Raw genomic sequence first — 10,513 nt, 5'->3', positions numbered from 1 at the left:
GTGAAATATCGTTTATCTTGATTTGAATTTGTTCAGAAAGATGTTACTTCACAGAAATACATTAATTGCGTTGGCAAACGCTGAATTCCCTCGTCAAAATATTTTGCCGAAAGCAGCCGCTGAATTTTTCATACCATCCTCTACCTAATCTCCCGCCTTCCACCGTTCCACTCACAACGGCCCGTTTTTGAATCTGCTTCCCACATTCGGTCCTTACCCACGTTCATGAAAATGGCGGCAGAGCAGGAACAGTTTTATCAGCTCCTAAATACCCTTTTAAATACGAATAATGAGATTCGCAGCCAAGCTGAGGTAAGATCCGGATTTCGTGTGCACCATTGCATCGAATTTTCCACACTGCACTTGGTCGTTATATCGTTATTTCATTGCACAACTCCTTTGAAAGCCAACAATGGTGTCTTTAGGCCTAACATGTCCACCGCGTGTGTGCGCCGTGGGTAAAGGACGTCACCTAAATCGTCGTAGTGAAATCCCACGGTGACATCTGGACCGAGACGTTCTTTGAAAGGTCGCCACTTTTTGGTTGTACTCTGTTTCCGTCTGGAGGCTGCCTTCCGAGCTGCCAGTGTTCGGAGTCACGTACATGAAGCGACCCTAGGCGACCATGCTTGTCCCTGTGCAGTGTGCTCCCCCCAACGACGTTACGCGCCGTTTTCTTTGTTACTGCGCCAGCAGGTTAAATTTCAAAATATTTGGTATAAATGCCCTTTTTTTCACTTGTGTTGGTCGAGTCGCACGTCAACTATCCCGTTGGCTGTCTCTCTTGCCTGTCAGGCTGTATCAAAAGTCCAAAAATTTTGGCGACCAAACAATGGAGAATAATACCTTGATTAAAATATGTGACATCTGATTTGTTTTAGATGTCTGGATGTCAGCATCTGTAATGTCTGTCAAATTTGTTGTTTGCAAGTTGTGGGTATAATATTCTTGAATGGCTTAATTTTCTATTACAGGAAGCCTACAACAATTTGCCTGTAGAACCCAAAGTAACATACCTTGTGAATAGCCTTCACAATGCTGCACTTGGTGAAGAAGTTGTTCAAATGGCGGCCATTCTTCTCCGGCGCCTTTTCACATCAGACTTCTCAGAATTCTTCCCTAAGGTAATATGAAGTAATCTTCTTTAAAGCCTTGCCCACTATCCAACTTTGGCGCTCCAACTATAATGTCTCTTCTCCTGTCTAGCTATCACCCGAAGCTCAGGCTGACTTGAAATCGAAAGTGCTGCTCGCTGTCCAGAGGGATCAGTCAGATGCTTGCCGCAGGAAAATGTGTGATGTCGCTGCTGAAGTGGCCAGAAATTTCCTCGATGATGATGGTAACAATACATGGCCAGAATTTCTTCAGTTTCTTTTCCAGTGTGCCAATAGCCCAGTACCAGTCCTGAAAGAGTCAGCCTTGAGAATGTTTACGTAAGTTCTAATGTGTCTATTTTTCTGAAAAGTTTTCCCTATCCTGGGTTTAATGAGTGTCTCTGGTGCATCTAGATCGGTCCCTGCTATTTTTGGAAACCAACAATCAAGCCACCTTGATCTTATTAAGCAGATGATCCAATCATCTCTGACAGATACTTCCAGCTTTGAAGTATGTACTTTTTTCTGTGTTAAAAAAAAATATATAAAAGATTGTGTTTTTGTTTTTTTACATCTATGTTGATTTATTTTTTTGTTTTAATGAGCTGTACTAAGTGTTTGATTTTTTCCTCTAGGTCCGCTTCCAAGCTGTCAAAGCTATTAGTGCTTTCATTTTGCTCCATGAGAAAGAAAACAACATTTTGAGGCATTTTTCTGATCTCTTGGCACCCATAATTCAGGTATACAAATTTTTTATACAGTGTTGTTAAACCTTAGGCTTTTCCTATGTTTAAGGTTTCTAACTGGCAATTTAATGCTTCCAGGTTATTATGCAGAGTGTTGAGAAGCAAGACGACAACGCATTGTTGAAATCTTTAATCGACCTAGCGGAATCAAGTCCTAAATTTTTGAGACCTCAACTGGATACTATCATTCAAATGTGTATGGAGGTGAGCAAAAGCATTTCGGACAGACTTAATTTTATATCTTGGCACACAATGTTACATACGAAATTCCCTACAGCTTTTTTCCAATGTTGATTTGGACGACACTTGGCGCCAACTGGCTCTTGAAGTTATTGTCACACTATCTGAGACTGCCCCAGCTATGATTCGTAAAGTAGCTGCCAAATATATTCCTGAGCTGGTACCTCGTGTTCTGCACCTCATGACTGATTTAGAGGATGACTCTGAGTGGAGCATTGGAGATGAAATAGTTGAGGAAGATAGCGACAGGTGAGTCTTCTACCTCCCTCATTTAAAAGGAATTTTTCACCCGTTCAATTTGGTATTAATTCTTACTTTTTCCTCATCAGCAACAATGTTGTGGCAGAATCTGCTCTTGATAGGTTGGCTTGTGGTTTGGGTGGTAAGACCATGCTGCCTCATATTGTTCAAAATATTCCCCAAATGTTGGAAAATCCTGATTGGAAATATAGGCATGCTGCCCTTATGGCTATTTCTGCTGTTGGTGAGGGTTGTCATAAACAGATGGAAGCAATGCTCCCTCAGATTATGGAAGTTGTCATTAAATACCTTATGGACCCAGTAAGTACTACTTATCCTTGCTGTATTTTTCAAAAAATTATGTTCCTAATTTCATGATTGTCCATTACTCATTACAGCACCCGAGAGTACGGTACGCAGCCTGCAATGCCATTGGTCAAATGTCAACTGATTTTGCTCCTAACTTCCAAAAGAAGTTCCATGAAAAGATTGTTCCCGGCCTCCTTCTAGTACTTGATGACAACAACAATCCAAGGGTTCAAGCACATGCTGGTTAGTATTTTACAATATGTATTTTGGAGGGTAAAAATTAAAGTTTCCTCTTGAATGACTATAAGCATTTTCAAATATTTATGTTCATATTTGTTTTGTTATATCTTGTCTAGGTGCGGCACTAGTTAACTTCAGTGAGGACTGTCCCAAAAACATTCTTACTGGTTACCTTGATGCTATTATGGGTAAATTGCAAGCTATTCTGAATGCTAAGTTTGATGAACTTATGAAGAGAGGCACAAAGTTGGTGCTAGAGCAAGTTGTTACCACAATTGCTTCTGTTGCTGACACTTCGGAGGAGCAGTTTATTAAGTATTATGACAACCTCATGCCTTGTCTGAAGTTCATAATTGCCAATGCAAATACTGCTGAACTGAAACTTCTCCGAGGAAAGACCATTGAATGTGTCAGTTTGATTGGACTGGCGGTGGGCAATGAGAAATTTGCTCCTGATGCCAGTGAAGTCATGGATCTTCTCCTCAAGACCAATCAAGAGGGTGAACTGGCTGATGATGACCCTCAGACATCCTACCTCATATCTGCTTGGGCTAGAATATGCAAAGTGCTGGGTAAGATCACCACACCTATTTATTTATACCCTGCAGTTGCCTCGTAAACCACTTAAATATGCTTATTTTCTCCTTGTACTAACTAAACACTTATTAATATTCCAGGAAAACAATTCCAGCAATACCTGCCACTGGTCATTGGGCCAGTCATGCGCACTGCATCCTTGAAACCTGAAGTTGCAGTATTGGATAATGATGACATGGAAGGCATGGCTGGTGATGATACTTGGCAGTTTGTTTCCCTTGGTGAACAACAGAACTTTGGCATCCGCACATCAGGCCTTGAAGATAAGGCATCTGCATGCGAAATGCTGGTCTGTTATGCCAAAGAGCTGAAAGAAGCTTTTGCTGACTATGCTGAGCCTGTTGTGAAGCTTATGGTGCCGATGCTCAAGTTCTATTTCCATGATGGAGTGAGAACTGCTGCTACTGAGAGCCTCCCCTATCTCCTAGAAAGTGGAAAAGTTAAAGGTAAATATTTTCCACTGATGTTCATGCGGCTCATTTTTAAGTTATGGCAGTTCAATATTGTTTTTCAATCTTGTTAGGAAACGAATACCTCATGGGCATGTGGAACTATATTTGGCCTGATCTATTGAAGGCCATCGACACCGAACCTGAAAATGAAGTCCTTTCGGAGCATATGCAGTCTCTCGCCAAGGTGTGCTTTCATTCAAATCCGTGTGGTCTATACACACTAGTGATGTTCTGTACTTCTAAAACTGTTTTATGTTATGCAGTGTATTGAAGTGCTGGGGTTGGGATTCCTGTCACAAGAAGCTATGCAAGAGATGCTCCGTATCCTTGATAGGCTCATTAAGGATCACTTTGAGAGGGCTGAAGCACGAGTGGAAAAGAGAAAGGATGAGGACTATGATGAGGTAATAATTTTTTCTGATAGATGTTGTTTTCTATTTTTAAATTTCGTCCTTTTTAGTATTCTAAAATAATAATTTTGCAGGTTGTGGAGGAGCAGCTAGAAGATGAAGACAATGAAGATGTGTACATTTTAAGCAAGGTAGCTGACATCTTGCATTCACTGTTCCTCACCTACAAGGCGGACTTCTTCCCTATGTTTGATTCCCTTGTTGGCCACTTCGTCAAAATGTTGGGCCCTGAGCGGCCCTGGTCTGACAGGCAGTGGGCACTCTGTATTTTTGATGATGTCATCGAGTACGGTGGTCCAGCTTGTGCTAAGTACCAGCACAATTTCTTGGGGCCAATGCTGACCAATGTCACTGACAAGCAGCCAGAAGTGAGACAAGCTGCTGTGTATGGTTGTGGTGTTCTGGGCCAGTTTGGAGGGGAAGCTTTTGCTGGTATGTTTAGTGATTCGTAAATGCTTTTAAATATCTTTATCCCTGTTGAAAAACTGTATATACACTTTATTCTTTTCTGTCATGCAGTGGCGTGTAAAGAGGCCATTCCTCGACTTGTGGAGGTTATAAATGAAGCAGATGCCCGTTCAATTGAAAAGGTCAATGCGACCGAAAATGCCATAGCAGCTGTTACTAAAATCTTGAAATACAACAATACAGCCATCAGGGATCAGTTAGATGAAATTTTGCCACTCTGGTTGGTATTTTGCTGTCGATCTTATTTGCTTGCCAATTGATGTCTTGGAAATAACTTTCATCCTTTGTGTAGGTTGTCATGGCTACCTGTTTGGGAGGATGTGGATGAGGCCCCCCATGTGTATGGCTACATGTGTGACTTGATAGAAGCCAATCACCCTGCCATCTTGGGGCCTAACAATGCCAACCTGGGCCGTCTTATCGCCATCATTGCTGATGCGTTCAACAGAGGTGCTGTAGATGAAGAGACTTCACCTGTCGCTGTGCGAATGCTTAACTTAGTTCGTGAAATTCAGGTATGAGCATTGATGTTAGAAGTGTGACTGTCAAAAATAATTTTTGAATCATAAACATTAAATTTTATTTGTTTACAGAGGAATGAAGCTGTATTCCAAGCTTGTCTACAACAGCTGCTTCCCGATCAACAAGTTGCCCTTGCTGATGCTTTAAATACAAGTGCACTTGGAGCACCCCCGAGCTAAACTATCCCATTCTAGGACAAGTCAGATTTGTTGATAAAATTATTAGAACAGGTCATATGTGTGATAAACACCAACTTTCTGAAAGTTACCGAAATGATTTCGATCTATTTGAAAATTTAATCAGTATGTCCTGAGCAAATTGCAATACAAGACTGATAATATCTTGTTCAGGATTATTTCAAATTGTTTTAGTTTCTCATTGTCGTTTTAATGTAACATTCTTAGTATTGGAAAATGAGAGGAAGTTGTGCTTCCCATCAATTTTATAGAGTATATTTACTTGACCACTTTAGAAAAGTTTCATTTCAAATGTCAGTGAGATGAATATTTGAGGAAAGTGGATGTTCATACAATAGTGACCTGAAGTTAAAACACTTCAGCATAAGTTATTTCTAGTTCTATCTTTTTCGTCAGTAAAGTGAGATCAGTTTGCTCCAATGCTTGTCAGATGATGATAATTTGTAGTTTTAACACCTCAGCACCATTAAAATTGAAGTCTCTTAGTCTTAACCTCTGCCTTGGCAGCATGGAGATGAATTCAGAAGTCACAAATTGTTCTAAATGGACTGTAATCCTCTTAATTTTAAGTAGGTCTGGCAAACTTTTGTTTTTTTTATTTCTTTTTTTCTCTCTGTTTTTTTTGTCTTTTCTTCATACTTTTTGCTCTCTGGGTCATCACTTTCTGCTACTAGTGTAACTGCATGTTTAGGATGTGTTGTGCTGAGGTGGGCTTCCGAGCTAAGAAATCGGAACACAATTTATGTGATACAAAGAAATACCTTTGCAAAGCACTTCTAGTACGAGTAAACCCCAATGCAATACCTACTTACGTGTATGTATGTACGTATGTACTAGCTCATGCTCTGAGAAGGTAACTTATGCCTGTTGAGCATAAAATTCAGAAGAAATAGTTTTTCTTATGCTTGTTATTCCACTTTAGTTCTGATTAATATTGTGTTTATTACTCATCTACATTTTTATGTTTATTTATCAATTCCGTGGTTGCATTTTATTGCCATTGCAGTTCTCTTTAATTATCTTGAGTGCACTGGAAAGACTGAACTTGCCATTCTGTTTGTTCAACAAGGTGAATGATTAAATTGGAAGTTATTGATGGTCTTTGTCTAAATTTTTCTCCCTTTTAATCTAATGTTGGGAATTTGTGATTCTCTTCTGTCTTTGTTAGTTTGTGCCTTGTATTGTGATTTGTTGAAGCTTGGTGAATGAGTGTTACTTTTGTCTTATAGTAAGTGCCTTTTCTATTGTGGATATGTGAGCAGCTGTGATTTGTGAGGTCGGGAAAAAATATTGCTGCGGGCAGCGATGGGAGTCTTGCACTTGCCTCATAATTCTATGAAGGGATCAAAGATAATAACGAAAAGAAGGTTCAATTTGGCAGTTATCTTGTTTAAATTAAGAACAGAAAAAGTTCTTTGTGTTCCCTTCAAATCTTGGCAATTTGTTTTAAACTATGTCAAAATCTCTCAGTTCACTTCTTTACAAAAGCATTATTTTCTTATGATATTTATGAAGTTTTGAAGTGTGTTTGATTTGATCTTCGTGATTTTTTATCAAGTGTGTCAAAATCCTTCATCATTCTCTCTCAACAGCTTTTGATTTCTGTGGAATCATTATTTTCATATTATATTTATGATTGTGGATAATTGTACACGGATTATTGTCTACTTTTGCCAAATTCAAAGAGCTAAACGCGTGTGTGAACAGTTCAGTGTGCAACTTTGCTTTTGTTCAGAATCTAAAATTGCATGTACCATCATGTCAGTGTGGCAATATTTTCCACAGTAAATAAAATATTATTTGCATCTCAGTTCGCATTACATTATTCCATCCTTGGGGTTCCTCCAGCTGCAGCCGTGACGTGGGCGGTTGGCGCCTCGCGCTTCGCGGCCAGCGAGTTGGGCCGCCCCCCGCTAGAGGGCGTGCGCGTCGCTGCGAGGGGTGAGGGGTGGCCCCTGCCCGCCCCTGCCCGCCCCTGCCCGCCCTGCCCGCCTGCCCCCGGCGGCGTGGTGCGACTCCCTGCGCCGTGGACGAGGCTGAGGCTCGCACGGAGGACTTCCACCTCCGTCACTTGGTCGACGGACTCCTCTGTGCCTGCACGCCCTGCACACTGCTGGAACTTGGTGGCTCTTGAGTCCTCTTGGCACCAGCACCACTCCGGCTAGGCTTGCTAGGCTCCCCGATCCCCGGTCCCGGCCAGCCCGCCCCTCCACGACCCGCTGCCTCTCCAGTGCGGCAGCCCTCCGCGGACTCAGCCTCAGCGCTCTGAGACCCCCGAGACCGGCAGCAGCAAGCACTCGGCAACCACTTGCAAGATGAGGTGAGTTACCTTTTCCGGGGCCCCGGGGAAGGCGGGAGCGTGCGGCAAAGAGGACAGCGGCCCTGTCGCACATGCAACGCAACGCAGGCGAGTGTGTGCGACAGCGACGGCGTCTTGCCGTCAGCACAGCAGTACACATTAAATGTGAATACTTTACCAAATCGCTGGTGACAAAATTGTAGGTGTACATCTTGCCAAATTTTAGGTGATGAAACAAAGTGGTCCTGATCATGGCCCTTCCATTCTCAGTCAGTGTCAACCGGTCAAAATGGTCGTCCCTCGTGATGTGGGCGTGGGTCGCGTCTCTTTTACAGGACCCAACTATCGTGTGTCACACAAAGTAAAGGTCAACCGATGTTTGGGGCTCAGTTTGGGGTCACCCGTGACGAACCTTTGGCCTGGCCCGGTCCGCGATGTTTATCTGCGTCATGTCACCTTCGTTGGGGGGAAGTTAAAGATTGGAAACCTTTCCGCCTCCGCGCCCCGCCGCCTCGGAGAATTTCCTTCCGCCGCCGACTGCTTCTCGAAACCAAGATCCGATCGCGGATCCGATTCGCACAGGCCTGGCAAGAGTGCAAAATAATGTAAAACGCGGCCGCTCCGGTGCTCCGCAGCCACACCACGATAGAGGCCTGGGGCTGGCCTAGTGGGCCTTGGCTTCTACACTGCGACGTCGGTCCGGGCTGGTCCACTCCGTCCACTCCGTCCACTGTTTGCTCTTGGTGTCTCGGCCTCCGTCTCGGCCGTGGCCATGGCCGCCGTCTTTGAGGACGTCCCGCTGGGAGTCGTGTCGAAACAGTGCCGGCCAGGCTGCGCCTCCAGGACTCCGTTGTGCCGTTCCCTCGCCCGTCCGTCTCAACTTGCCTTGACCAACAGAGCCGGAGGCCGCGGGGACGCCGCCGCGGGGACGCCGCCGCGGGTCCGAGCGAGCGGGCTCATTCATTCCGAAGAGTGCCCCCGCCGCCGCGTCTCTCTCGCACTCAGGGGGCGTGCCGCGGCGTGCCGCCCCTCTCGGACGCGGCCGGCAGCGCGGCGCGACGTTTGTCTTGGTTAGTCGCGTCGAGGGGCGCGGAAAAAGCGCATTGCGGCCGCGGGGCCGCGGCCAGGGCGTGCTCGGCGTGCTCGGTGCGCGGCCGGGCAATGGCAACGGGTCGCGAGCCGCGAAGCACGACGACGGACGCCACCGGAGTGGACCGAAAAAACGCGTATTTTCGCGCCGAAATCCCGAGAAAAACGGGCAAACAAGGGAGGCGAGTACTTTTCTTACTTTCAAACTATCGCTCTAACGCGGACCCTGGTGGCGGCGGTGGCTCAGGGCAGCGCAGGGCTGTGGTGTAGGGACGGCCACGCGGCGCGGCGGATGGAAGCTGGATGGAAGGTGGATGGATGGATGCACGCGGCGGAGGGAAACTTTTCCCCTCAACGCCACGACCGAACCACTAACGGCACCGCACGGCACCGCACGGCACCGCAAGGCCCGCCCTGCCCGCCCTGACAAGGCGTCGTGTTCGGGGAGTAGGCCCCCCCCCCGCCCCCCGCGTACTCACCTGATATTTCTCACCGAACAAACAACAACGCCCTGCTTCCGGCATGGTTCGGCTCGGCCTGACCACATAGCGAGCAGGGCTGCTCTGTAAAAAGCGAGAAACTGCGCGATGGCTGCGGAGCCAGTCCTCGTCCTCCCCCTCCACTCCGCCAGCTCGGGGAAAGGCACCTCCGTGCATAATGGCGCGGACATCTGAAACGGATTCCGTTCGTCTTTTGGCGCGTCCTTCCTTTTCTTTCCCGAGGGCCTCTTCTCTCTTTTCTTCCAAGTGAGGCGATGGTGTAGTAGACACGGCAGGAGTCATCGGGCGGGCGGAAGGGAGGGGGGGGGGCGATGGGATGTTGCTGTCTCCAGATAACGACGCCTCAGCACACACCGCGCTGATACAAGGCGAGCGCCGCCCTTGCCCCTCTCCCTCCCCTCCCCTCCCCCTCCCTCTCCCTCCTCCTCCGCTCCGCGCTTTCGGCTCTTTTGGTCCGAGCGGGTCCGGCTTTTCCGCGTTCGCCCACCTGCAGAGCGATTCCGAAAACCGTGCTCGTCGCCCTGTCTCTCTTGCACCATTACGGACGGGACGCCCCGTGAGTGAGAAAGAGAGAGAGAGAGAGAGAGAGAGGGGGGAGAGAGAGAGAGAGAGAGAGAGAGAGAGAGAGAGAGAGAGAGAGGGGGGGGAGAGAGAGAGAGAGATACAGAGCGACGGGGTTCGGAGTGAGCATGCTGCCACGTACACGCGAGGTGTGACTGACTGGCTCACTGTTGGCATTCCACTCGCCCTCGCCGTTCGGACACGCCGTGTGTGTACACAGCCGCCTCCAGCAGCATCCAGCAGCCTTGATGCCCCGAGAGCGGCCATAATTTTATCTCGCCGGCGCAAGCCAAAGCTATCAACAAAAAAATAAATAAATTATTTCGCTTTAAAAGCTGGACAAGTAGCCGTTGGAAAAGTCTGGACGGGATAAACACTGCGCCATCGCAATGAAAACAACGAGGGCTCGAGGAAGGTGAAGCCGAGGTTTGTTATTATTTCAGTTGATCGCGGGTTTTATTTTATTTGCTTGCGCGGGCCGCGGAGGGAGTGGCGCCGGTCCACGCGCGCAGCCCGACCCCACCCAATCAAATCCAATCGCCCATTTCC

At 46.6% G+C, this 10,513-nt stretch overlaps 2 protein-coding genes across 2 annotated transcripts in view; both read left to right on the top strand.

The window, feature by feature from the left end:
* Nucleotides 1-163: 163 nt before the first annotated feature.
* On the top strand, nucleotides 164-7,325 carry LOC117643243 (importin-5). The gene is made up of 17 exons (XM_034381991.1): nucleotides 164-312; nucleotides 975-1,124; nucleotides 1,207-1,433; nucleotides 1,509-1,605; nucleotides 1,730-1,834; nucleotides 1,919-2,044; nucleotides 2,118-2,329; nucleotides 2,410-2,641; nucleotides 2,719-2,872; nucleotides 2,986-3,441; nucleotides 3,547-3,912; nucleotides 3,990-4,102; nucleotides 4,182-4,322; nucleotides 4,403-4,760; nucleotides 4,848-5,016; nucleotides 5,089-5,311; nucleotides 5,390-7,325. The coding sequence occupies exons 1-17, from the start codon at nucleotides 226-228 to the stop codon at nucleotides 5,495-5,497; spliced, it is 3,324 nt and encodes a 1,107-aa protein (XP_034237882.1). The 5' UTR covers nucleotides 164-225; the 3' UTR covers nucleotides 5,498-7,325.
* Nucleotides 7,326-7,522: 197 nt separating this feature from the next.
* Nucleotides 7,523-10,513, top strand: part of LOC117643765 — a 33,171-nt gene continuing 30,180 nt past the window's right edge. Inside the window, exon 1 of the mRNA XM_034382839.1 lies at nucleotides 7,523-7,835. Coding sequence (XP_034238730.1) covers nucleotides 7,831-7,835 — 5 coding nt within the window. The 5' untranslated portion in view covers nucleotides 7,523-7,830. The remainder of the gene's footprint in view (nucleotides 7,836-10,513) is intronic.

Source organism: Thrips palmi, unplaced genomic scaffold, assembly GCF_012932325.1.
Source record: "Thrips palmi isolate BJ-2018 unplaced genomic scaffold, TpBJ-2018v1 HiC_scaffold_17, whole genome shotgun sequence".
NCBI lineage: Eukaryota > Metazoa > Arthropoda > Insecta > Thysanoptera > Thripidae > Thrips > Thrips palmi.
This window is presented reverse-complemented; position numbering and strand designations above follow the sequence as displayed.

Excerpts from the sequence above, each read along its gene's own strand:
- LOC117643243 (XM_034381991.1), top strand. The coding sequence starts at position 226 with ATGAAAATGGCGGCAGAGCAGGAACAGTTTTATCAGCTCCTAAATACC. Across the intron at positions 4,761-4,847 it reads TGGAGGGGAAGCTTTTGCTG|TGGCGTGTAAAGAGGCCATT; the intron begins GTATGTTTAGTG and ends TCTGTCATGCAG. Across the intron at positions 5,017-5,088 it reads GATGAAATTTTGCCACTCTG|GTTGTCATGGCTACCTGTTT; the intron begins GTTGGTATTTTG and ends TCCTTTGTGTAG.